Source organism: Panthera pardus, unplaced genomic scaffold (genome assembly GCF_024362965.1).
Source record: "Panthera pardus isolate Hobbes unplaced genomic scaffold, ASM2436296v1 HiC_scaffold_24, whole genome shotgun sequence".
Taxonomy (NCBI): domain Eukaryota; kingdom Metazoa; phylum Chordata; class Mammalia; order Carnivora; family Felidae; genus Panthera; species Panthera pardus.
In genome coordinates, this window is record NW_026526810.1 from 130,825,571 (window position 1) to 130,852,956 (window position 27,386).

Here is a 27,386-nt window from a genome sequence, read left to right on the forward strand (position 1 = left end):
GGCAATGCAAACACCACAAGTATAAAATATTTGAAGAAGATAATATAGTATTCAAAGTTCTAGCCCCTTTTCTGCCATTAATTTATGACCTTAGCTAAGTAATTAACACTTTGGAGTTAAAATAAATGAATAAAGGCACTGGACTAGACAGGTCTAAATTTCTTCCACTTCCAAATCTTGTGAGTGTATTATTTTATTGAGCTTTGAGCTTTTCCCCAGGTAGAGAATCCATGATTTTTTTTTTTATATTAAAATTTTTTTTAATGTTTATTTATTTTTGAGAGAGAGAGACAGACAGACAGAGAATGAGTGGGGGAGGAACAGAGAGAGAGGGAAACACAGAATCCAAAACAGGCTCCAGGCTCTGAGCTGTCAGCACGTGACCTGAGCCGAAGTCTGACGCTTAACCGACTGAGCCTCCCAGGTGCCCCAAGAATCCATTATTTCTTGATTATTTATGCCAAATTATGTAGAAGAAAACACACATAAACATAATTGATGTGACTAAAAGTGTAAAATGGAGAAATACTATCATTTTAATATCTGTTTTCTTATAGAAACATTAAATTTATTTCATGCTCTAAATAAAACAATCAAAACTTTATTGAAAAGATTTATTCTAGGGGCGCCCGGGTGGCTCAGCTGAGCACCCAGCTCTTGATTTCACCTCAGGTCGTGATCTCACGGTTTGCAGAATCAAGCCCCGAGTCAGGCTCCGTGCTAGGTGGCAACTGCTTGGGATTCATTCTCTCCCTCTGCCCCTCCCCCACCAGCTTGCTCTCTCTTGCTCTCTAAAAATAATTTTTTATTTTTATATAAAAATATATTTTAATAGATTTATATTTTAAATATATTTATATTTTATATAAAATACATAATATATATTTATATATAAAATATATATATAGTATTCCCAGCTTTCTTAATTAGTCTTTACTGAACAATTAATAAAATCAGGTTGATCTGGCCAACTTGGTCATCTCAATGACACTATTTAAAAAAAAAAATTTTTTTTTTAATTTTAGAGAAAGAGTGCATGAGCAGGGGAGGGGGAAAAGAGAGAGAGAGAGAGAGAGAGAGAGAGAATCTTAAGTAGGCTCCCTGTTCATCTCGGAGTCCGATGTGAGGCCCTGTCCCATGACCCCGGGATCATGACCTGAGCCAAAATCGTGAGTCAGACGCTCAACTGACTGAGCCACCCAGGCGCCTCTCAATGACCCAATTTTAAACCTAGTGCTTTGCATTGGGTCGATTGAACCTTAGAAGTAAACTTTAACCCATTCATTTAACACATGTCCTTTTAGATCCTACTGTGTACCAGGCACCGTGGCTAAGAGCTGGCCTCCCGGCCGTGAACAAGCAGTTGAGGTCTTGGCACTCCTCAGGCTGGTTGTCCGATGCTCTTCTGCTGACCACACCTGCAGCCATCACATTCATTTTTATGTACCACCTAAATATATGTAGTAATATATGTAGTCCCCCCGAAGGCGGACTCCTTTAGTTTTCTGAGACAAAGGGGGAGCCCTGATAACTATACAAGTTGCTTAAATAGTTGTGATTTGCCTAACACTAAACATGGCTTGAACTGGGTGCCTCCATCTTCAAAGGAGTCACACTGATTATTTAGAATATTTTAGGGGCACCTGGGTGGTTCAGTCAGCTCAGCGTCAGACTTCGGCTCAGGTCACGATCTCATGGTTTGTGAATTTGAGCCCCGCATCCGGCTCTGTGCTGACAGCTCAGAGTCTGGAGCCTGCTTTGGATTCTGTGTCTCCCTCTCTCTCTCTCTCTCTCTCTCTGCCCCTCCCTGCTCATGCCTGTTTCTCTCTCAAAAATAAATACACATTAAAAAATTTTTTTAAATATTTTAAAATAGTGTTAAAAATACAAGTATATTGACTTTAATTAGTATTTTAAATTAACCAGAATTGCCTGTCTATCTTGCAAATTACTTCAATCATTAAGTCATCCCTGAATACCACTTAATTGTGGGGTATTGTGTACATAGTCCCTGAAAAAATGGTCACCTGTCAGATCTCGATGGCAATTTATGAAATTTATTGTAATAATTTGTTTACCACACTGACTTTTGATGCTTGTATTCTCTGGCGAACCCAAGTTGCTCATGATAATTTTTTAATAAAAAATATTTCCAGGGCTGCTTGACTGGCTCAGTCAGTAGAGCATGAATAACTCTTGACCTCAGGGTTGTGAGATCAAGCCCTACATTGGATGTAGAGCTCACTTAAAAAAAAAAAAAAGTTTCTGGATTTGCTTTGATAATGCCATATTGGAGATTTTTGCACTTAGATTCAAGATGATAAGTGAAAATGGCTTATAGTTTGCCTTTGTCATACTGTCTCTTTCCTGTTTTAGTTTCCTGGTTTTACTATTCCCATACAAATTGAAAACAAAATTTACTGTTCTCTTGTAATTTATATGAAATTGGGCATATCTCTTGAATATTTGGTAGAATTTGCCTATAAGACGATCTTGGACTGGGTGAAGGCAGTCGTGGGTTTTGGGGGCAAGAAACTAGCCCTTTAGGCTAAGTTTTCAAATTAACTGGCAAAAGTTGCCCATAAGTCTCTCCTAAGATGTTTTTTAAATTTCTATTTGTAGTTTAGTCTCCCTTTTCAGGACGAATATTGTGAGGGGGCATCACTGCTTTCCCACTCTTTTGGTGCCCATGAGGAAGAGCCTGGGTATCCTCCCCAAAGGCTGTCTTCTTGCCGGCACCTGTTACCCCGCGGCTTGAAGCTCAATCGGGTTACGTGATTGGTGGCTGTGTCAGGGGCGTGGTCACGTCATGTTGACCCCACCTCCCTCTCGTTGCTCTGGGCTACAGCTGTGCCTTAGCTGCATTCAGCGTTGCTGAATTCAATGTTGCTGTGCCTGCATTCAGCGTTCAGCGTCTTCATGCCCTAAGTGTTGCAGGGGCAGCCCCCCAGGGGAGAACCAACCCATAGTTTTCTGGTGCTGCCTGTGCCTGGTTGGGAAAATTTGTCTTATTCTGGAGTTCAGGATTAGGAAGCCCCTCATCCCTGCTCAGCTAAGTAATGTCCTCTAGCCTAAACCACACCAGTAATAAAGTTGTGACTTGGAGATCCATCTGCCTTTTTACAAAGTTTTAATCTCTTTAATCTTAAAAAAAAAAATTGTGTTTAATTTTTATTTTTGAGAGAGAGAGCAAGCAGGGGAGGTGCAGAGAGACAGGTGGAGCAGAGCATTCAAAGTGGGCTTGGTGCTGACAGCAGAGAACCTGATACAGGGCTCGAACTCACAAACCCACGAACCACGAGATCATGACCTGAGCAGAGTCTGACGCTTAACCAACTGAGCCACCCAGGCACCCCAAATATTTTTAAATGTTTATTTTTATTTATTTATTTTGAGAGAGAGAGAGGGAGAGAGAGAGAAAGAGAGAGAGAGAGTGCAAATCAGGGAGGGGTAGAGAGAGAGGGAGAGAATCCCAAGCAGGCTCTGAGCTATCAGTGTAGAGCCCAACAGGGGGCTCGATTCCATGAATGGGGAGTTCATGACCTGAGCTGAAATCAAGAGTTGGACACCTAACCAACTGAGCCATCCATGTGCCCTAAATCTTTTTTAAATCTTCAGAACTCCAAAAGGAAAAAAGTGTCTGTTTCAGCAACTCAAACTCCAACGTTGCTGTTTATTTGTGTCTTACCCTTCTTTTCTTCATCAATCTGAATCAATTTTTTTTTAATATTTTAATGTTTATTTATTTTTGAGAGAGAGAGAGACAGAGCATGAGCAGGGGAGGGGCAGAGAGAGAGGGAGACACAGAATTGGAAGCAGGCTCCAGGCTCCAAGCTGTCAGCACAGAGCCTGATGCAGGGCTCAAACTCACAAGCTGCAAGATCATGACCTGAGTGGAAGTCAGACACTTAACCAACTGAGCTACCCAGGCACCCCTGAATCAATTTTTCAGTTTTTTTTTTTAATGTTTATTTATTTTTGAGACAGAGAGAGACAGAGCATGAACGGGGGAGGATCAGAGAGAGGGAGACACAGAATCTGAAATAGGCTCCAGGCTCTGAGCTGTCAGCACAGAGCCCGACACGGGACTTGAACTCACGGACCGCGAGATCATGACCTGAGCCGAAGTCGGCCACTCAACCGACTGAGCCACCCAGGCGCCCCTCAATTTTTCAATTTTATTATTCTTATCAAAGAGGTAGTTTTTGCTGTGTTCTGCTATTTCTTTGTTTTTTAAGAAATCAATTTCTCTGTCTTCATTATTCTTCTTTCTAATTTGGGTTTATGCTGTTTTGTTTTAGAAGCTAAGTTTATTAATATTCAATCTTTGTTTTTCTAATATAACCACTTAATGCCACAAATTTGCTACCAAGTATAATTTTAACAGCTTTCAAGTTTTGAAGTGCCATAAATGGTATTTGTATTATTATTAATTTCTACAAATTTTCTGTAGTCTATTAGAACTTGGGAAGCAGTGCTGTGAATTATTGAGAAATGGTTTCTTACATTTCCAGATATCTAGAGAAGGTGTTATCTTTTTGTTGTTCATCTCTAACTTAATTGCTTTTTGGTCAGAGAATGTGGTCAGAGAATTTGGTCATGAGATTCTTCGCTACATAGTACATGGCCTGTGTTGTTTTTATTTTAAATTCCACATGGACTTGAAAAACCTGTGTATTTCAAACTGTGTGGAGTTTCTATATATGTCTACTTAGGTCAAGTTTCTTAATGGGGTTTTGCATATCTTCCTAGTTTGGGGTCTCCTGAGTTGATCAATTACTGACAGGGACATACTATGGAGTACATTTATCCATATCTCCTTGATATCATGTTAGATTTTTGGCTTGCTCATTTCAAGGCACAGTCTTGTAACCCCTTCACAGTGTTCGACATTGCCAGAACGAAACTATAAAATCTGTTTATTTTTTCTTAATAATTGAGAGCAGGACGATATCCCCAGCCAAGTCCACAGCTTTCCAGACCATTCTCAGGCATTAATGGAGTCTTTTCTAGTTCTTACAAAGGCTCAGACAAGTTTAATACTAAAGCCATCAGTCTACCATTTAATTTTAAACTTCTCTCCTGCTAGCTCAGCCTGACTCAGGCTGTGATGAATGCAGCGGGGAGGGAGGCTAGGATGTGGTCAACTCTCTTCCTCCACCTTAAATCAGCAACCTTGACTCCTCTCTGTTCCTTACTCTACACCTGCCTGTTCTTTATCATCATCTCTGTTGTCACCATCCTCATCATCGTGTTCGTTTCCTTTGTTTCCCATGCCTTTATTTTTTCATCAGTACAAACATATTTATTCCACAATCTCTGCTCATTTCTACTCTTTCTTTTTTTTAATGCTTATTTCTTTTTGAGAGTGAGAGAGAGACACAGAGCATGAGCAGGAGAGGAGCAGAGAAAGGAAGACACAGAATCCTAAGCAGGCTCCAGGCTCTGAGCTGTCGGCACGGAGCCCGACGCGGGGCTCAAACTCAGGAACTGTGAGATCGCGACCTGAGCTGAAGTCAGACGTGTAACCGACTGAGCCACCCAGGCGCCCCTCTGCTAATTTATTTTCTGAAGGCAGTGCAAGTCTGATTTCATTTGTGGTGGATTGTTTGTTCCCTCATAAGTTTTATAATTTTGGTTTGTGAGCTCATCTTTAGTAAGGTCTTTTTCTACAAAGTCACTATTAATAAACATATTTTCTGGCAATTTATGGAACTCCAATTATAAAAATAATCCTGTAATTTGACATGGATTTTTTTTTTAAATAGTATCGCTTTAAATTGTCGACATTGGTTTCTTAATAGCTCATCGCCCCTAAAAACCTCATGTAGATGAGTTCTCAGGGGAAAGGGGGCTAATGCGAAGTCTGTGTTCACCAAAAGTGCTGCTATAAAAGTCTCAAGGATGTTCATGAGTCGGGTGCCTTCAGGATTCATCATGGTCCGTGGGAAATGGGAATTCACCATGTGAACATGCTTTACAGTTTGTTATTGGCTTCACGGTCAATGCTGTGCCCTCAAACCAGCACACCTCTGCTACCATAAGTCACCACTCTTGCCCCAGCGTTGTCCCTTTACTGGGGCTTTAAGGGACAAGGGAGGTCCCTGGGTGGGGGTAGCAGGGGCTTTGTATCTGCCTCTCTGAAGTGCTCTAAAGAGTCTCACTGCCTAAAATGCTTTTTATGTTACTTTTTGGCTCTGTAATATCTGGATTAGGCAGGGAATTTCAATGTGAAAGACAAACCTTCGAAAAGTACAAGGCCAAGGTTAAAATTCTCCAGGGAGCGTTTTTTCCTTCCAAAGCCTTGGCTAGGTTGGACATGATTCCTTCTCGCCGTCTTCTGTCGCAGGGAGGACTTCCTTCTAAGGTCACCCTTTTGTTGTGAACGCACCCTTCATACTGTGGCCCAACTCTCTGCTCTCCCCACTCTTGTTTTCACTTCTGGTTGTTGTTTTTTTTTTTAAGTTTTTATTTATTTATTTTGAGAGAGACAGAGAGAGAGAGCACGTGCACACATGAGCAGGGGAGGCAGAGAGGGAGAGAGAGAATCCCAGGCAGGCTCCGCACTGTCAGCTCAGAGCCCAGTGAGGGGCTTGAACCCACAAACTGTGAGACCACGACCTGAGCTGACATCAAGAGTCGGACACTCAACCCACTGAGTCACTTCTGTTTTTGGCTCCTAGCGGGTAGCTCTTATTTCCTTGAGAATTCTGCCTTGCTGGCAGGATACGAGTGGCATCTTACTGGGCATTTTTTGGTATTTGCGCTAGGAGGCTTTAGATTTTTTAATCCACCACCTGGGCAGAAGAGACTCATTTTCCCGACAGAGTTTCTGGACCCGGTTCCAACGTGTGTGTGCGCACACTCTGGGAGGGGTTTCCCACGAGGCAAAGACAGTCTCAGCACCAGCTGGGTGTCCTACATTTCAACTCAATTCTGACACTGTCTTCCTGGAGGTGACGTCAGATCCCGCTAGGGCTCAGCCCTGCAAGCCTGCCCCCGCCTCTTCAGACACCAGTTGTGTTGTGGGGTCGTCGAGCGCAACGGTCAAGAAAGAATTCTTGAGACGCTGTATGTAACGACTTAGTAAGTTTATTTAAGTAGCATGGGGACAGGACCCGTGGGCAGAAAGGGCTGCACTTTTTCTGTACGAAGCTGGTGGTTGTATGCTGAGTGCTCAAGGGGGTAGGGACGTGCAGGAAGTATGAGATCAGAAATGCTTCTTCGAATTTCTACTGGTGAAACTACTTTCACGAGATTTCTCTGGTGCGTATCATTCAGTTCAATATTAACTGTCAGTGAAATACACGGGCAGTCATGAGACCCTAGAAGAATGTAGCAACCCGTGTGTATTTGATCCTTATCAAAACTATGCAGGCTATAGGTCAGCCTTCTGAGCTAAAGGTGAACATTTTTCTGCTTCTACCCTCTTCAGTTGCAAGCCCAAGTTGTCACCTGTGCTTCTGACCAACCCTTATGGGTTGGAGGTTCCAATGACCCCACTCACCTCCCCCACCTTAGGTTTGAATAGTTTGCTAGAGTGGCTCACAGAATCCAGAGAAACATTTTACATACTAGATTACCAGTTTGCTGTAATAAAAGAATATAACTCAGGGGCACCTGGGTGGCTCAGTTGGTTAAATGCCCAACTCTGGATTTCGGCTCAGGTCACCATCCTGTGGTTCACGAATTCGAGCGCCATGTTGGACTCCGTGCTGACAACGCAGAGCTTGCTTGAGATCCTCTCTCTCCCTCTCTCTCTGCCCCTCCCCTGTTCACGCTCTTGCCCTCTCTCGCTTGCTCTCTCTTTCTTTCTCAAAAATAAATAAATACACTTTTAAGAATATAACTCCGGAAGAGCCAGATGGAAGAGATCCACAGGGCAAGGGATAGGGAAAGTCATGGGGTTTCCCTACTCTTCCCAAGTCTGCACACTTTTCACCAATCTAGAAGCTATCCAAGCCTCCTTTTGGGCTTTTATGGAGACTTCATCGTGTTTGAGTAAATCACACTCCATCGGTGATTGAACTCCTCTCCACCCCTCACCCCTCCCTGGAGGTGGTACAGGATTTGGAAGTTCTGACCTTCTGGTCACAAGCTTGGCGCTTCAGGCAATCAACCCCCATCTCTAGATTGGGTCCAAAAGTCACCTGATTGACATAACAAAAGGCACCTTGATCACTCTGTTGCTTAGGACATTCCTGTAGTTTTAGGAACTCAGTGCCAGATATGGAGGTGAAAACCGAATATATGTATCTTGTTATGAATCACAATGTCACATGTTGTAGCGTGGCCCGTTCCTAGAAACTCCATATGTGTGTCCGCCTCCCCTACTGGGTAAGTAAAGATCATCATGGAAGGACCCATTTTTATATCTCCCTTCTTCTGTAGGTGCCAGTATAGTGCATGGAGCTGTTAAGTTCTCACACATAATCGTCTCTGGCTTTTAGTTAATTAAAAGTCCCAGAGCGCCTGGGTGGCTCAGTCGGTTAAGCATCTGATTCTTGTTTTGGCTCAGGTCATGATCTCCTAGTTCGTGAGGCTCTGTGCTGACAGTGTGGAGCCTGCTTGGGATTCTCTATCTCTGTCTCTATCTCTGTCTCTGTCTCTGTCTCTCTCTCTCTCTTTGCTCCTCCCCTGCTCACGCTCAATCTCTCTCTTTCTCAAAATAAATAAATCAACTTAAAAAAATGTACCAAATCAATTTTAATAGTGGTCAGAAGCATTCATATAGTACTCATTCTAACCACGAAAATAATCTGGTTTGGTATGATTAATAATATTACATTTAGCTTTTCTCCTGTACTTTATCAAATAGGTCAAAAAATTCGCGACTTACGTGGTTGCTGCTGGACTTCAGTATGGAGTGGAAGGAGGCATCTTACATTATTTTTTCAAGGTATGAGTTTGCAATGACTGAGTTTTTTTTTTTTTAAAGCATTTTACAGTAAGGTTATACAATTTGAAGATGTTTTTTTCTATTTTCCTTTCCTGTTACTAACAATTTGTATTTACCACACTCTCGACATAATAAGGAAACAAGATGGATCTCCTTTAATTCATGAGACAAACATCGATGCCTCTCATGGGCCGGAAACCATTGTAGATTCGGGGAATCCGATGCTGTAATAAAACCCCTGCGTTTGTGGGGCTTGGGTTCCAGTGGGGAAGAGGAGGAGAGTAGGAGACAAGGGCCAAATTAGCCAGTACACGTTGAGTATTTCAGCTGTTGAAAAACAAAATGGAAAGCAAAAAAGCAGAGAAAGGTAGAAAGAGAGCTGGCGGTAGGGCTAGGAGGTTGTATCTTGGATATGATGGTCGGGGAAAGCCTTTCTCATGAGGGGACACGTGAGCAGGAAGTGAAAAGGGAGGTGGCTCCTTCGCTTTCTGGGGGAAAGGCAGCGGGAACTGTAAGCACAAAGACCGGAGGCAGCAATGTGTGGGCTGTGTTAAGGGACAGCAAAAAGCTGCGTGGGGCCGAAGTGTGGGACAATGGTAGGTGACGATGCCCATTTGTAGTCTCTCCTTATCGGTTCTCAGCTACCCCTCACCCACCTGACCACTGAATGTTGGCTTTCTCAGGTTCCTGCCCCAGGCCCTCTGGTCTTCTCTGTCTACACTCTTTCCCTGGGAGGGTCTGTCCATTCCCGTGACTGGGGCCAATGACTCTCAAACATAAGTTTCTCCAGCAGGGCTCTCTCCTTAGTCCTAGCTCTGTACATCTAGCTGCCTATTTATTCGACACCTCACTTTGGATGGTTCGCAAACCCAAACTCCACCTACGGTCACCCCCAAACCTGCCGTTCCTCTAGGACCTCATCTCCGAAAATGGGACCTTCTTCTACCCAGCTGCACCAACCACAACCCAACCCCTGCCTCCTTCTCATCCATCACGAAACCCCCCAGTACTGTAGAGCCAACCTCCCCAGTATCTCCCTTCTCTCCAACCGCGCTCCCCCAGTCCTCCACCCACGGGCTGGGGAGGGCAGACATCTCTTGTCTGCACAACTGTCCTGACCTCCGCCTTCCCGTTTCAACTCTTAATCCCCATCATTCTTTCTAGTGGCAACAAAAGAAAATCTGTTGTGAATTCTTCAGTGGTTTACTGCTTCAAATTCAACAGTCTACTGCTTAAAGTTCTTCAATGGTTTTGCAGAGTCCAAAATATCTTACAAGATCCAGTGGTTTGCTGTGGCCCCCACGCCTACCTCTTTGTTTAAAAGTCACTTAAGGGGCTCCTGGGTGGCTCAGTCGGTTAAGTGCCTGACTCTCGATTTCAGCTCAGGTCATGATCTCGGGGTCATGAGATTGAGGCCCGCGTTGGGCTCTGCAATGACAGCTTGGAGCCTGCTTTGGATTCTGTCTCTCCCTCTCTCTGTCCTTCCCCTGCTCTTTTGCTCATGTGCTCTCTCTCTCTCTTTCAAAATAAATAGACTTTAAAAAAATAAAAGCAATTTAAAATAATCTAGTACCTGACAGCTGAACAATACCCAGACTGTCTATTTACTGAAATACCTAATGCAGGGAAAAGACAAGGACTTGGACTCTGAAGACCAGGGTTCAATTCCAGGCTCCCCAACTCATCAGAAATGTAGCCTCCATGGGGCGCCTGGGTGGCGCAGTCGGTTAAGCGTCCGACTTCAGCCAGGTCACGATCTCGCGGTCCGTGAGTTCGAGCCCCGCGTCAGGCTCTGGGCTGATGGCTCGGAGCCTGGAGCCTGTTTCCGATTCTGTGTCTCCCTCTCTCTCTGCCCCTCCCCCGTTCATGCTCTGTCTCTCTCTGTCCCAAAAATAAATAAAAAACGTTGAAAAAAAAAATTTAAAAAAAAAAGAAATGTAGCCTCCTGCAGAATACTTTATCAACTAAGCATTTCATCTATGAACTGATACTAATTATCCCTGGCCCTGTGGGAGGAATTTCAGACTTGAATTCACATTTTTTGGAAAGAGTGGAAGGTGTCACACATATGAAAACATTTCCTTTCTGTATAGACGCCATGCAGATGACTCCTGAAGAGAGCCAGGAAAGATAGATTTCTTGTAAAGTATTTCAGCCCTGAGGTTACACTATTTCTCTTAACAGGACTCGATCAGCAACTAAATCCCATCAGAACTGGTTTTCAGGGGCGCCTGGGTGGCTCAGTCTGTTGAGCGTCCAGCTTCGGCTCAGGTTATGATCACACAGCTTGTGACTTTGAGCCCCCATCAGGCTCCATGCTGACAGCTCAGAGCCTGGAGCCTGCTGCTTCGGATTCTGTGTCTCCCTGTCTCTCTGCCCTTCCCCTGCTCTCTCACTCACTCTCTCTCTCTCTCTCTCTCTCTCAAAAATAAATAAACATTAAAACAATTTTTTTTAATAAAAAAAAGAAAGAACCGATTTTCAAAACATCCCCTTAGGCGATGACTTCATCCGATAACTGGGTCTTTCGGATGCCCCTGACTGTGGCTGTGTGTGTGAGCCATAATAGTTATGTATAACCAGGGAAAATATGCTTTTGCTTTTCTTTTAGATGGCTTGGTTGGGTGAGGTCCCTGCGTTGCCAGTGTTTGGAGATGGAACAAATGTAATCCCAACAATCCATGTTCTTGATCTAGCAGGGTAAGTATCGTCCTAGAGATACGACTTCCCTAGAAGTAATTGACTAACGTGCTGGTGTTGGAGTGAGCCTGGAGTGAGCACTTACACACGCCACGACCCTCACATGTGTTATTGTATTTATTCTTGGCAACGACCCTATGCAGAAGGTGTGGTTATTATCTCCAGTTTGCATCTGGTGGAATAGGGTCCACCATCTAAAAGTGCTCTACTTTGGGGGCACCTGGGTGGCTCAGTCGGTTAAGCGTCCGACTTCGGCTCAGGACATGATCTCGCGGTCCGTGAGTTCGAGCCCCGCGTCGGGCTCTGTGCTGACAGCTCAGAGCCGGGAGCCTGTTTTGGATTCTGTGTCTCCCTCTCTCTCTCTGACCCTCCCCCATCATGGGGGGAGAACAGAGGGGATTAAGAACAGAGCTCTGTCTCTCTCCGTCTCAAAAATAAATAAACGTAAAAAAAAAAAAATTTTAAAGTGCTGCACTTTGGATGACAAGTTCAAGGTCATCTTTTAGACTGTTCTCCCACAGAACAGCATGCCTTCCAATTCGGGAAAAGATAAGACTGTGTTAGGTGCATTCTGGGGACCTACTGTCTTGTTCCTCTGTCTCAGGTGAGAGTGTTGTGTCCAGCCTGCCAACTTAATTAAGTTCCAGAAATCAGATCGCAAATTCTAAACCTGAAGCAGGTGTTTTTGGCAATTGTAGGCCACTGGAGCACACGTGTTTCACACTCACACTGTATCCCAGCGCTAGGCTCCAGACATGTCTGGAGAGCCTTCCTCCTTGCAGACCCTGACTTGGACACTGGGGTCAGAGAGAGGGTTCACTGTATTTATGGTTTATCACGTCTACATTTTAGGTTCCGGGGGCTTTATTCTACTGCCCTGTTGCACCCCCCTCAACCCCACCCCCCCCCTCCCCCCACCCCCCCCACCAGGAGTGAGCAGTTTCAGCCCTTCCCTGAGACTCTGGCTTCTAGATTCCAGTGGTCATTTAGGCAATTAGTCATAATCCCGGGTGGGTTTACAAATTTACTGGGAAACCATGAAGCTTAGATTTCAAGACCCCCACCGCTACGTGGGTCTCTTCCAAGGTCCTAAATTTAAGTTTTATTATTTTTCTTAAAGAAGCGTCCTCCAAATTATATAAACTCCAGACTGCATGCAAAACCTAGATCTATTCTAGCCAACATGTAACACTGGACATGGAAACGCTGAAACGTACCCTTCTTTCCAGCAGAGACTTTACATTATTACATTATTAGGTTTTAAAGATGTGAAAGAATCTTTTACATTATGAACACAAAATACCGGAGCGCCTGGGTGGCCCAGTCAGTTGAGTGTCCGACTCTTGATTTCGGCTCAGGTTTTGATCCCAGGGTTGTGAGATTGAGCCCTGAGTCAGGTTCTGCGCTAAGCGTGGACCCTGCTTCAGATTCCGTGTCTCCCTCTCTCTCTGCCCCTCCCCTGCTTGCACTCTGTCTCTCTCAAAAACAAATAGACGTTAAAAAATAATAAGATGGGGATAGCAACGGTACCCGCCTGGTAGACTTGTGAGAAGTCAGGGAGGGAACACCCAGAAAGCCCACGGCACAGTCTTCGCCCAGAGGCGGGCCCTCGGATGTTGGCAATCGTGACTGACCCAGGGCAGGAAATCTTAGCCTCTGCCCTGCCTCTTAGCGCCACGCAGTTCCCCAAAGACAGCCACGGCTTCTCTGAATCTGTGTCTGACTTTGTGAAACCCCCTCTCCGGAGCACTTGAGAGACTCCCAGGAGCCCCTGGGTGAGCACACTTCACAAACTGAAGTCCTGCTGGTCGTCAGGTGCCCTTTGTTGCGCACTGGGAGAATCTGGAGGCAGACGGATGGCCCCTCAACTCCTGGCCTTTCTACTTGCCCAGCGGCTCTTCAGCCCCGGAAGTGTCACTGGACTTTACCCGCTTCCCCGTCCGTAGAGACTGCCGTCCCTCCCTCCCCCCCGCCCCCAGCCGACCACGTTAGCCATGGAGGGAGATGCTGGCTGGCCCATGGCGGCGGTGGTCGGTGAACCCTACTTGACCACATCTCTTTTGCTTTCTCCCCTCTGGCGATGGCTTCTCCTGGTGGGCGGCAGAGTGATTCAAAACATAATAGACCACGTGCCAAAGATTCACTACCTGGTTGCTGTGGACGAGTCCATTCACACCCTGGAAGACTTGGTCAAGGTACAGCTGTGTCATCCCATATTTGACGGCATTTCTTAAATTGTCTCACCCCCTGAAGTATAGCCATGGAATCGGGTACGCCGGCAAGACTGGGGGCTCCCCAAACGGAAGAGCCTTAAAACCAGAGTCACTATCTGCGTTTGCCGTGTGTGTGCTGGGAAATTTACCATCAAGATGGCCTCTCTCCAGTCTGCACAGAAGAAAGTAGGAGAGGCCACTGTGGGGACAAGACACACACGAATTACACACGGGGTCACTAAAATGTTTCTGGGGACACTTGCCCCAAAGTACTGACATGGTCGGGTTCCTCAAACCTACTGGCAGCTTCCAGAGGCCCTAGGTCTGGGGCCTGGAGGGGTTCCCCTCTCCAAGCCAGGCCGCTTGTCAACCTGGAGCCCAGCTAGCACAGTGAGTGTGGCCTTCCTCCAACCACCCCCTGCTCGTCTTTAACATTCAGCTCAGATCTCCTCCTCTGCACCCTCCCTGCCTCCTTCCCACCTCCCCCAACTGGCCAGGCACCTCTTTTCCCAGCATCCCCTCCTCCAACTGCAGACTTTCCGCATAATCTTCTGTGTACATGTTTGCCACCCCCCCGCCCCCTGCCGCCCACAGACTGAGAGCCCCTTGAGAGCAGGGATCCGGCCTTACTCACCTCTGTCTCCAGTCCCTGGCCTGTAGTGGTGAACGTTGAATACTTGAATACTTGTTAACAAATGAATCAATGAATACCCTCAGTGCACTCCCCTCTGCTTTGCAAAAAAAAAAAAAAAACAAAAAAAACAAATATATATACACACACACACACATATACATATATATTCACTTATGTTTACATTCATTTAAGAAATTGTATATCAAAATCTTATAGGCAAGCCAAATAATATCCCTGTTTTTCTCTAACAGTGCATCAGTAAAAATACTGGCCCTGGGAAAATCCAGAGACTCCCCAAAGAAAATGCTTTCCTAACCAAGGACTTACCAGTAAGTACTGAAGAGAGTCTTTTCCAAAATGCATCGGTTCTTGGGGGATTTGGAGTCAGAACGCCTGACTTCCAGTTCCCCTTTGCCCCTCCTGCACAGCCGAACAGTGCACCCCAAAGCAACTTCCCTTTCTCTTCTTTTCCGAAAAATCCCCAGAGGTCCTGGTCAGAAAATGTATTTGAGAAATCTGATCCATAAATGCTTTACAGACGCCTACTGTCCTTTTGCTCTGGTCTCTTTGTGCAATTCACACAGGAACCTGGGATTTCTGATCCCGTCACCACAAAAACCTATACATCCTTAGTCAGCGGTGTGCTCTTGGAGCTTGCTCTAGGATATAATTCATTTTAGGAATAAATTGCATCAAAACACTACATTCGAGAATGTTTCCAAAGGGGCTGGTATCTCTGGTGGCCTCTGGGGAGCAGAGCTGGGTGGGTGGGGATGGGGGTCAAAGGGAGTGCTTTCCTCTACATTTGTTCTTTCGGATCTCGAGCCATGGGATTGCACTGTTCAAAGAATGGATCCAATTACAATTGGTGGGGGGAAAAAAACAGAAACCTTTTCCTGGGGCTTCCAGTATCTCTCTACTTCTTTGAGCTGCCAGGATGCTGCCTGTCCCTGAGGGCAGACACGGGAAGAGTTTAGAAGTGCCACAGAGGGCCACAGAGGGCACTCTGTCCACACTGAGGGCCGCCATTGATGGACATCCAGGTTTTGTGAATGTGTATATATTTTTCCTGTGATAACAGTGATTTGGGCCTGTTATGACTGTCAAAATGAAAGGCAAAGAAAAGGACAAATCTCTAATATTCCTTTATCCTGTAGCAAGAGTGTCTTGATCATTTACTGGTCAACCTGAGAATGGAAGCACTTTTTGTGAAGGAGAATTTTAACATTCGATGGCTTGCCCAAACGGGATTTGTGGAAAATATCAGCAATATCCTCAAAGAGTACAAGCAAAGTAGAGGATTATTGGTAACTATAACAATTTCCTGTTCCAACCTCTTTTTTTTTTTTTTAATGTTTATTTGATTTTGAGAGAGAGAGAGAGAGCACATGAGCAGGGAAGGGGGCGGAGAGAGAGGGAGACACAGAATCTGAAGCAGGTTCCAGGCTCTGAGCTGTCAGTACAGAGTCTGACACGGGGCTCGAACCCACGAACTGTTAGATCATGACCTGAACTGAAGTTGAACGCTTAACCGACTGAACCATCCAGGAGCTCCTTCCTGTTCCAACTTCTAATTTGAGCGATGTAAATGAAACGTTTGGTATGATTACACCAGTGAAAGTATTTTCTTTCTCAGATGTCCCAATTTCTAAATTCAAGCTCTTTTTCAAATTTGACCGACTTGTCCACGTCTGACAATCTAGGTGTCAATTCTTGTCAATTAAGTATTAAACAGTTTAAAGTTAGATTAATGACTGTTACGCTTGACACAAATTGAACACGATAGCAAGCTCAAGACTGATGGCCACAGCACTGCCTATAAACGGAAAAATGGCAGGGGCTTCCTGGCTTGTCTGTTTCAGCCCTGGGTTACCTACGGGAGACGGTAGGAGAAATGGAAAATGGAAGAAGTCCAGTTGTTACTTTGATCTCTTCCTTTTGGCCAGGGGGTTCACTGGTCATTTTAATCACCACAGGTAGAGCTTCAAGGTAGATATTCTTATCTCCACATTAGAGATGAGGAAACTGAGGCTCAGAGAGTTTAAGCATTTCTTCAACGTCACACAGCTAGTCAGAGATTCAAACTAGCTAGGATGCAGACTTAGCTAGAATGGCCTAACGGTGGCATCTCCACACCACCCTCCCCGAAATCGGGCGTATATGTAGCCCTTGCCCGGATCCTTGGATTTATGCCAGGGAAGCATCCCAACGACGATAGTGGGTAATACATGAGAACGTGTTTTGAAAACCGTAGGGTAGCCCAGGAGGAGCAGGTGCCATCATAACCATAGTTACCACTGAGGGTGGGAACACTCCATAAAAGCAAGAGTGGTATCCCCATTGTGTCCGCAGAACCACCTTCTCCTGACAAGCATGCCCAGTTAAGAGTAAGTAGACGATGCGCGTCTTAGCGAAAGAAACGACAATCCCATTAAGCATGTGAGACACGCACGGCGGCTGTACTGGGAGCCTATCCTGAGGCACCCAAGAACCCAGCTCAAATCGTTAAACTAGTGTCATTCTCTGGGTCAAAGGTAAAACAATGCAGTCAGAGTAGAGGTAGGACAAGATGCCTTGAAGAGATCACATGGTTCCCGATCGGCAAGACTGGACGGAACGGGATAGAGGGACCAAGCGTATCTGACACTTGAACCGTCTAGCCGGCCCTGGGGGTGTCGGTCCGCGTGGCGCAGGAAACTACCGAGGGCAGCGTAGACCGTGGCAGGCCAGGGGCATCCCAAAAGGTGGAGTCTTAAGCCAAAGGCTCCCGTGATTCCAGTCCCTTTCGCAAGGCAAAGTTGTCCCTGCTGCGGACAGGTGCCTCAAGCCCCCGGGACCAGACGCCAGTAAATAGCTCATTCACCTAACTCTTCATGCTTCAAACGCTGCTCATCAACAGCCCTCCGTGCCTGTCTGCTCTGAGGGAGCAGATGCCCCAGACACGTGTACTTGGAATTCTGAGTTCAGTGGCAGCCATACGTCTCATTATTAAACGAATAAGCTGCCGTTCTGGTTTTTCACCCGGAGGAGGTGCGCCTTCCCCAGGAGCTCTGCCGCTGGCGGGTGGGCGACACGTCAACACGCTCAGTTGACAGCTAGACCTCAGACCCACCCAGGGGAGCAGCCCTGCCCAGCAAGACTCAGCTCGAGTCGCTCCCTGGGACCCCTGCCCCTCCGCTGCCCGCCATCTTGGTTGCCACCTCTGTCCTAACAGACGTGGCCTTCTTGCCTTCTCGTCGCATAATATGATGGTATAATAACCGTGGCCAATTTTGTGGCTGCAATTACAAAACCTTTAAGCACACGGACGCTCTGCCACCGAAAATCCTCCCCATCAGCCTGACTTTGGTTACTAATCGCCTCACAAAATATGAAGCCTCGGTTGCACGAATGTTGTTTGGACCATTTTGGAAGAAACGACTGCCGCGGATATTTTGACTTCTGTTGCAAATAAACATTTACTCACTGGTTACGAATGTCACACGGCTTCTGTAGCATATTCGAGCAAGTCTCAGCAGCAGAAATTGTGAGGCTTTTTTTTCCCCCCAAATGAGCATATTTTTTAAAAACTAGAATAAGTTAACTGCGTTAAAAAGTAAAGGATACTTAGAGACCAAGCCAGTCCAGAGACAGGACTCATGAGGCGATAAACTAAGCACCCGTACATTAGACCAGAAATTCTCTTTCTTTGTTGTCTTTTTTAAAAAAAAAAATGTAAAGTTTATTTATTTTGGGAGAGGGAGAGAGAGAGAAGGCCAAGCAGGCTCCGCATTGTCAGCACAGAGCCCGAGGTGGGGCTCGAAGTCACAAACCATGAGACCGTGACCTGAGCTGAAATCAAGAGGCAGACATTTAACCCACTGAACCCCTCCCCCAGGCGCCCCAGTCTTTGTTGTCTTTAATGAGTAATATGGTAGCCTGTGACGCTCAAGTACTTTGTTCTTTAATAATTTTGAGGTGTTCCTGAGTACATCTTTGTGGAGCGCTGTGTCCCCCATGTTGGTCACATAATAGTTGCTCACTAAACACCCGCTGAATGAATTAGCATGAACGGCCACTCCCATCGGAGAGCAGCGCTGTCAGGATGATGTGGCGCTGACCCTAAGGCCAGCAGCGGAGGAAGTGACTCTTGAGTCTCGGCAGAGAAGAGTTAGCCTGCAGGATCCAGAGACGTTCAAAAAAAGGCCCCCCCCCCAAAATTAAAAACCAAAAAACCACTCCCGTCTAGCCACGGATCGTCCAAAGCTCACCGTGTGATCCTTATTCTCCTTTTTCAGCCGATCAAGATTTGCATTCTCGGTCCCCCCGCTGTGGGAAAATCGAGTATCGCTGAAGCCTTGTCTAAACACTACAAACTGCATCACATTAAATTGAAGGATGTCATTTCTGAAGCCATAGCAAGACTGGTAACGTTTCTAACTACTTCACTGGGAATTTTCATATCTTAAAAATGCTTCCCTTCATCTCGTAATAAGGAAGCCACTAATTTTACGTGGCATCCTACGGTGAGATTTGTTATTTCAATTGGATTTTGTTGTTGGCCCCAGTTATGAAAGCACAGAATCCCGCGGGACTTCCCTCTGTGAGATAGAAGCTTCTTTCATGGGGTTGCCCTTGAAATTCAGTCTGTCTCCAGCTGTTGCTTAAAAATATATCTTGTATTTTCTCTGTTGACTAGAACATCTTTAGGTTTTCTTATTCTTGATGTATGTTTTCCAGAGTATTACCAGACTATTTATTTATTAACTGCTCTTAAAAAAAGGACTATTTTCTTAGAGCAGTTTTTTTCATGTTTATTTATTTATTTTATGAGAGACAGCATAACTAGGGGAGGGGGAGAGAGAGGGAAGGAGGGGGAGAGAGAGAGAGAGAGAGAGAGAGAGAGAGAGAGAATCCTAAGCAGGCTCTACACTCAGCACAGAGCCTGACACGGGGCTCGGTCCCACGACCCTGGGATCATGACCTGAGCCGAAATCAAGAGTCGGATGCTCAACCAACTAAGCCATCAGGAGCCCCTTAGATTTTCCATATATCCCCTCCCTCTTACACGTATAGCCTCCCCCTCCCCATTACCAACATCCCCACCAGAGTGATTCCATTAGTCACAGCTGATGAACTTGTGTTAACACCTCATTACTACCCAATGTCCACTGTTGACTTTAGGGTTTGCCCTCGGTGTTGCACACCCTGCGGGTCTGAACAAACGTATAATGACATGTGTTTACCGGTGCCCTAAAAATCCTCTGTGCTCTGCCTGTTTATCCCACCTCCCCCACCGCCAACTAACTGCTTTTCATCGTTTTATTGGAAATGGTTGATGCTATGACATATCTCCTTAAACGATTACTAAAAGTCTTGATTTCTACGAAATGTGTTTCCTGAAAGTAAGATACAACCTGACACGGAGGGAAGTGTTGACTCTTAAGCGGTTCTGGCGTTAACACAGAAGTGGATTCTTCTCCTAAAACAGAGTGAGAGAAACCTCAAGGCTCTCACCCCCCTCTGTAGACACACGCATCCCAACTTCTTGCACGACGGCTGTGGGTGGGCGTGGTCCCTACTTGGGCACCAGTCTTTTCCAGGACCACCTGCCAGATGGTTTGTGAGCAGTGGGTCCGTGGAGGGCGTCCTCTGACCCGAATATCCCTGTGGTCTGTAGGAGACGATTGTCACGCCTAAGGATGAAGAGGAGGAAGAGGAAGAAGGTGAAGAGGAGGAGGAGGAGGAGGAAGAGAACGTGGATGAAGCTCAGGAGCTCTTGGACGGCATCAAGGAAAGCATGGAGCAGAATGCAGGTATCGTGCACCGCACGGCACTGCTCGTGGTGACAGGTTTTGCTTCCTTGTGAGAAAAGACTGCCTGCTTGCTATTAAAAGCAGAGTATGGAAAACATGACAACAAAGAAATCTCATTCATAATATTACCCACCCCCCCCCAGAGGGAAAAATAACCATTAACATTAAAATTTTTTTTTAACGTTTGTTTATTTTTGAGAGAAAGAGAGTGTGAGCAGAGGAGGGGCAGAGAGAGAGACACACACAGAATCCCAAGCAGGCTCCGGGCTCTGAGCCATCAGCACAGAGCCCGATGCAGGGCTTGAACTCACGAGCGGTGAGACCGTGACCTGAGCCGAAGTCGGACGCCCAACCAACTAAGCCACCCAGGCGCCCCAAAAATCACCATTAACATTTTGGTGACTCTGTGATCACAGGATGGGAAAGAACTACCTAAGATGATGATGATGATGATGATGATGATGAGATCAAATGGATAGTCATAAATATTTTATAAACATCAAAAGTCATTAATTAAAAGGCAAAGGACAGGGGCGCCTGACCAACTGATTCGGAAAAGTGTGTGACTCTTGATCTCGGGGTTGTGAGTTTGAGCCCCACGTTGGGTGTAGAGATTAATTAAATAAATACAACTTTAAAAAAATGATTAAAAGGCAAAGGACAGGGGCACCTGGGTGGCTCAGTCCGTTGAGCATCCGACTTCAGCTCACGTTATGATCTCGGGTTCGTGGGTTCGAGCCCTAAATAGGGCTTTGCACCAACAGCGCGGAGCCTGCTTCGGATTCTCCGTCTCCTCTTTCTGCCTCTCTCCTGCTTGTGCACTCACTCTCTCAAAAATAAACATTTTAAAAAAAAAGCAAAGGACAAACAAGGAAAGTATATTTGCCACTAACATGATAAAGGCTTAATATCCTTAATATATAAAATGCTCAGGCAAGCCAATAAGAAAATCATTAACTCTTTAATAGAACAAAATGGATGAATAATGTGGAGCCATAATTCATGCAGGAAGAAATACAAATACATGGAAAACTATCCTTACCCACTTGGTAACCTTAAGCAATTTGCTGAACAAGCCGATCATGGTAAACCGTCACTTTGAACTCAAATTCTGGACTCATTCTTTCATCACCCCTGGACAGAGTTTCAGGCTGGTTCCATTGCAACTCCTCGATAATAAATAGGTAGAGTTTCTGTATTTTCATGCTTTAAGAAGCCCATCCTGATCAAATAAGTGTAAGCTGGGTTTTGAGCGTAGACATCTCCAAGGGACTCAGCTATTTGGCAGAAAAGCAACCTGTAGAAGTTATCTGGAAACCAGAACCATTTCATTTTCGTACATTGATGGTCACGATCTTCCATCAGACTGGTTTTACTGGTATCATTTATAGACCAGTCCAATGTGTGGCCATTGGGCGCTTACCCAACAGAGTCTCTCCCCTCACCACCTCTCAAGCACATTTGGCTTCTTTCCTCTTACCTCCTGCTCTCATCTTGCTGGTCTGATCCTCCCAGGGTTGGGCCGGGCAGCTGGGAAGCAGGGAAGAAGGACGGAGGCGTCAGCCCCTGGTGACAGACAGCTCCTTCCTAGGGTTGCCCTTCCCAGACCCTCCCACTGAGGACCGCCCACTGCATCCCTTGGGGCACCTCTCTTGACTGGCCTCCCCACCTCTGGTCTTCCGGCACCCCCTTTTGCCCCTGCAGGGGGGTCCTCTCCCCAGACACTTCAAGGATTCTAGTCCTTCCACACCTTCCTCTGAAGTCAGAGTACCCCTCTCCCTCCTCCCCTTCCCCCAGGCCACTCAAGTCTGTTTTTTTTAAGGCGTGGAGGACGTGGTCTTATGTACACACACTGGATGCCCGCTTAGCGCAGGTAGCTGATTATCTGTGTGTTGGTTTCTGCTTTGGTGTCAGCCAGGCCGGGAGGAAATGGAATTTAGAATCCCAGGGCTGTCCCGGAGGAAAAGGAAGGTACACGGAGAGCCCAGTTTGATACTTTGAGAGAAAACACTGCCCCTTCCTCGCCGGTGAGACGCTTGGGAGTCAACATGCTGGTGTTAGAGAGACTTACCGACATCCTGGTGCCCACCACTTGGGAGAGAGGAAACAACCCGAACTAAGACATTCCGTTGTGAGGATACCCGCGGAAGGAAATCTGGCAAGGCACATTAGAGGGCGCAGGGCTGGGATTTTAAAGGATCTACAGGGGTACGTGACCACATGCACATGCACTGTATGCCTGGGGTGTAAGGCCGGAGCAGGGCGCTGGGAGCAGTGAACAGCGCCACCCCAGGAGGGGAGGGAGGATCCGGGCTAACGGGAGGCGACAGACCCTAGACAATACTTATCGGACAGAGACTTACGAATTGGTCTTTGCAAGAACCCAAAAATCGTAGCCAAAATGTGTAACAGGACGGGGGGAGGTACCGACTGGGTTCTCTTCATGCCCGGGGGGGGGGGGGGGGGGGAGACCCCGCCCAGCAAGAATGTCAGGGAGGAGCTGAGAACAGTCAGTGCATTGCTCAAGGGCCTGTCCTTGGCGGGGACTCAGTTCTTTCCCCAGATGTCAAGAGAGGCCAAACTGGGTCAGTGGCCTCTGTGTAGAGGGGCACTGGAAGGGAGCAGAGGACGTGGTCTTTAGCCAGCCACCTACTCACTTCCTACAAGACTGGAATAGTTCATTCAATCCTCTTTGACCTTAGGAAGGTGTTTTCGGTGTTTGTTTGTTTGTTCGTTTTTTTCCCTTCCTGAAGTGTGTCCCCGAATCCTTCCTATTCATATTTAGCTGAAACTAGGACATGGACCTTGATTATGTTTGGACAAAACAAGACCTTTGAGCTCATTGCACAGACCTACATAGAAATTTCCCAGCACGAGCAAGGGCACAGAGGTTAGCTGACTCTTCCCTTACATGACCTAATTTGTTATTATGTGATTCTAACGATTCCCGTGAGGCAAATTTCACAGTCCTGCAGTGGTCACCTCTGTGTCCTGCTAATTCCACTCCAGTTGGCCCCTGATGGTGCAGCCAGAATAGGGGCTTAGTTAAACCAGAATGCACTGGCTACAGATTCTTAGTGCTTGCTTTGGGTATTTCAAAAGCATTGTGGGACTATTGAATCTAGTTGGTGGGATTCCGGGTGATCACTGGACTAGTCGTTCAACTTTTCTGTGAGTTTGAAAATAAATATTGGGGGCGGGGTGGGGTGGAAAGGATGTATGGAAATGTGTCAACTTCCTAGTGTCTATCCCGTGCATGGATTATTTTTTTTTTTTAACGTTTATTTATTTTTGAGACAGAGAGAGACAGAGCATGAACGGGGGAGGGTCAGAGAGAGAGGGAGACACAGAATCGAAGCAGGCTCCAGGTTCTGAGTTGTCAGCACAGAGCCCGACGCGGGGCTCGAAATCACAGACCGCGAGATCGTGACCTGAGCTGAAGTCGGACGCTTAACCGACTGAGCCACCCAGGCGCCCCTGGATTATTTTTTTTTTAACATTTATTTTTGAGAAAGAGAGAGAGAGAGTGAGCACAAGTTGGGGGGAGGGGGGCGCAGAGAGAGAGACAGAGGATCCAAAGTGGTCTCTGTGCTGACAGCAAAGAGCCCAATGTGGGACTCGAACCCACGAAGCGTCATGACCTGAGCCAAAGTCAGATGCTTAACCGACTGAGCCACCCATGGGCCCCTGCATGGATTCTTTAAAACCCTGGATGCAGCTATCTATTTTTGAACCGTGTTTTAGTAGTTATGAATATGGATTAATACGAACATTTTAAATATTACGTGAATGTGAAAGATACTTACAATTAAAAAAAAAAAAAAAAGCAGGTGGTGTTTTAAAGGCTGTCCAGTAGGCTGTGTTCATTCCTTTCAAAGCGGAAGTGATAATCCTCTGACAAGGAGCTCCACACTGCCAAGGTCGTGGGTGTATCTCTAGGAGGTGACAGTTCTCTAGAGAGAGGCACTGGGGCTTGGCCCTTTGTGTCCTCACATTGCACAATTATCAGAAACTGCTGCGAGAGGTCCCTTCTTGCATACTGAACACTCCTGGTTCTGAAACAAACAGACATGAATGGCAAGGCTCACTGCCTGAAGTAAACCCAGGCATGCACGCAGGGGACTGAAGCCAGGTTTCTGAGGTACGTATGTGCCCCTGCCTGAGCAACAAAGCCTTTGAAAACCAGGAATAGACCGCTCAGATAAAGCTCGTCTTTGAATTTTGCTGAGTCCCTCGACATTTTTTTATTTGGCTTTATTTCTTTGCACCAGTGTGAACCTTACTGGGAAATAATGTCAAATCATTTCGAGGAATTTCATTACGCAAAATAACGCCTTTCATTTTTTTTTTTTTTTTTTTTTTTTTTTTGGTGTCAGCCCTAACACTGAAATTTCTGGGAGACCCAATTAGTTTTGAATCAGTTACTGCCTAATGAGTCGTGCGGCGATGAAAGGCAGAAGAAAGAAGGGGTGTCTTAATTACATCATTTCACTGTCATTAATACAGTGATTAACAGAGACCAAAAACTATTTTGTATTGTAGACCCACTGATAAACTAAGAGTATGGGAGAAAGAGCTTTGGAGATCAAGGACTCAAACTTGCCAAACTCACGGTACTGAAATGCATACATTAAGCAATGTAAGGGCAGGGCCATGTCTCAGAAATGGTAGCTGTTCTATAATTAACAATAGAATAATAAACGAATATCGCCATAAAGCTGCATCAAATTGTCCTTTAACTATTGGACAGCTACGCCACGCGATCACAATCGTAGGAACCCAGCATCCAAGGCTTGAGAGGGAATTGTTCAGCGGGGCCAAGGTCAGGAATGCCAATTGGAGAGATGGGTGGGGAGGGCGTTCTTTCCTTTCCTAAATCCTGCAGATTTAAAGAGAATAATGCCTTTAAGAGTCAGATCAAACTTGATTTTGATTTTTATTTATTTATTTTTAAAGTAATCTCTACGCCCAACGTGGGGCTCGAACTCACAACCCCAAGATCAAGAGTCGCACTCTCTACCAACTGAGCCAGCCAGGAGCCCAAGCTTGATGTTTATTCCAGTGCAGCAGATATTTACCGATCACCTGTTATTAATAAGTCATGTGTCAACAGCACACATGGATACTATCTCACTTAAATCTCACAACAGAAACCTTTATTACTATGTATCAAGGCTATAAGGCTATGTATTAAGGAATAATATCAAAACAGAATTGAGGGAACCCTGCTGGCAAGTGGGAGCACTCTGGATGTCTCCACTTCTCCTTCAGCTTCACCCACACGCTGTCGCTGCGGAAGAACATTTGGGAAATGCAGACGTAGCCTTTGCTTCTGTTCTTTATTGCAGCCAAGCTCATTGGGTTCTCCTATTTTATTGTGCGTTAAAATGCACATCATGTTGAAAATACAAAACCACCTATTTTTACCTGTAAGGGAACTTTGACTACACAACAATTTTTTTTAAGTTTATTTATCTTGAGAGAGACAGAGAATACGAGCAGGGGAGAGGCAGGGAGAGAGAGAGAATCCCAAGCAGGCTCGGAACCTGACATGGGGCTCGAACTCATGAACATGAGATCATGACCTGAGCCAAAATCAAGAGTCCATTGCTTAACTGACCGAGCCACCCAGGCGTCCCCTATACAACAGTTTGTGAGATGACTTTGGAATGTAACCCCCATGTAGAATGTGACTCCCCTAGTAATATTTTTTTTCTTTTTACCAGGCCGACTAGAAGATCAATATGTAATTCGATTTGTCAAAGAAAAGTTGAAATCTATGCCTTGCAGGAATCAAGGTTATATTTTGGATGGGTTCCCGGAGACCTATGATCAAGCTAAAGACCTATTCAATCGTAAGTTTGAATGTTCCCTGTATCTTTTTTTCAAAGCTTTTCTTTCTTACTTTATATAAACTCTACCCCTAATGTGGGGCTCGAACTCACGACCCTGAGATCAAGAGCCACGTGCACTGCAGACTGAGCCAGCCAGGTGCCCCTCCTTCATTTATTTTGAGTGTTTATATTCAGGTAAGTTGCAACATATCATAATAATAGTCGCTTCGTTAAAATTTAAAATTCAGACAGACTATGTCTAAAATACACACTTTTCTATTTATGGTTAGTTTTCATTAGTGACTTCTAGTTAAAATATTTTGAATTTTCTTGCCAAGCTGTCCATAGTAGTAATATGTAATAAACACAACAATGTATATTTTGTTTTATTAGAAGAAGATGAGGAGGAAGAAGAAGAAGTCAGAGGCAAAATGTTGCCCTTTGATAAATTAATCATACCTGGTAAGTTTATTTATTTATTTATTAATTATTAAAAATTTTTTAAATGTTTATTTATTTTTGAGAGAGAGAGAGAGAGAGACACGGAGTGCAAGTGGGGGAGGGGCAGAGAAAGAGGGAGACAACAGAATCCGAAACAGGCCAGAGCCCGACACAGGGGTCAAACTCATGAACCACAAGATTATGACCTGAGCAGAAGTCAGATGCTCAACCGAATGAGCCACCCAGGCACCCCCTGGTAAGTTTAAAACAATTCTCCAAGGTCATATTTAAAGGAATGCCATTCAAGATCTCTTTTGTACCCAAACCATCTTTTTGATGTTAATAAAGCAGATCTCTCTATGTCTCTCTCTTGTTTGTTTGTTTGTTTGTTTCTTTCTTTCTTTCTTTTCAGGATAAAAGGTAAAATGATACACTTAAACTCTCAAACTAAAGACTGTATGGGAGGCAGACATCAGGAAAATCAAGTTCTGATTTTCCTGGGGGGCACCTGGGGGGCTCGGTCGGTTGAGCGTCTGACTCTTGATTTAGGTTCGGGTCATGATCTCAAGGTTCTGGGATCAAGCCCCTTGTTGGGCTCTGTGCCGAATGTGGAACCGGCTTGGGATTCTCCCCCTCTCTCTCTTTCTCTCTCTCTCTGTCCCTCTGCCCCTCTCTCCCACTTGTGCTCTTTTTCTCTCTCTCAAATGAAAAAAAAAGGGACTATCGAGTTCTGAAATGGACAGAAGTCCCTTTGAGAATGTTTGTCTGCTGCTCCCTCTGGGAACAAAGCCCAAGGTGGCCAGTCCACTGATGCCTTGACTTCTGAGTCAGCTGGCAAGACCCCCAGGGACTGGACCCTTCCTACCCTCC

The 27,386-nt window shown here is 45.6% G+C and overlaps 1 protein-coding gene across 1 annotated transcript in view; it reads left to right on the forward strand.

Annotated features, from left to right (window-relative positions):
- Positions 1-27,386, forward strand: part of AK7 (adenylate kinase 7) — a 76,052-nt gene that overhangs the window by 30,236 nt on the left and 18,430 nt on the right. The window contains exons 8-16 of the mRNA XM_019461900.2: positions 8,819-8,899; positions 11,511-11,599; positions 13,704-13,794; positions 14,698-14,775; positions 15,604-15,753; positions 18,724-18,852; positions 20,106-20,241; positions 25,968-26,096; positions 26,469-26,537. Coding sequence (XP_019317445.2) covers positions 8,819-8,899; positions 11,511-11,599; positions 13,704-13,794; positions 14,698-14,775; positions 15,604-15,753; positions 18,724-18,852; positions 20,106-20,241; positions 25,968-26,096; positions 26,469-26,537 — 952 coding nt within the window. The remainder of the gene's footprint in view (positions 1-8,818; positions 8,900-11,510; positions 11,600-13,703; positions 13,795-14,697; positions 14,776-15,603; positions 15,754-18,723; positions 18,853-20,105; positions 20,242-25,967; positions 26,097-26,468; positions 26,538-27,386) is intronic.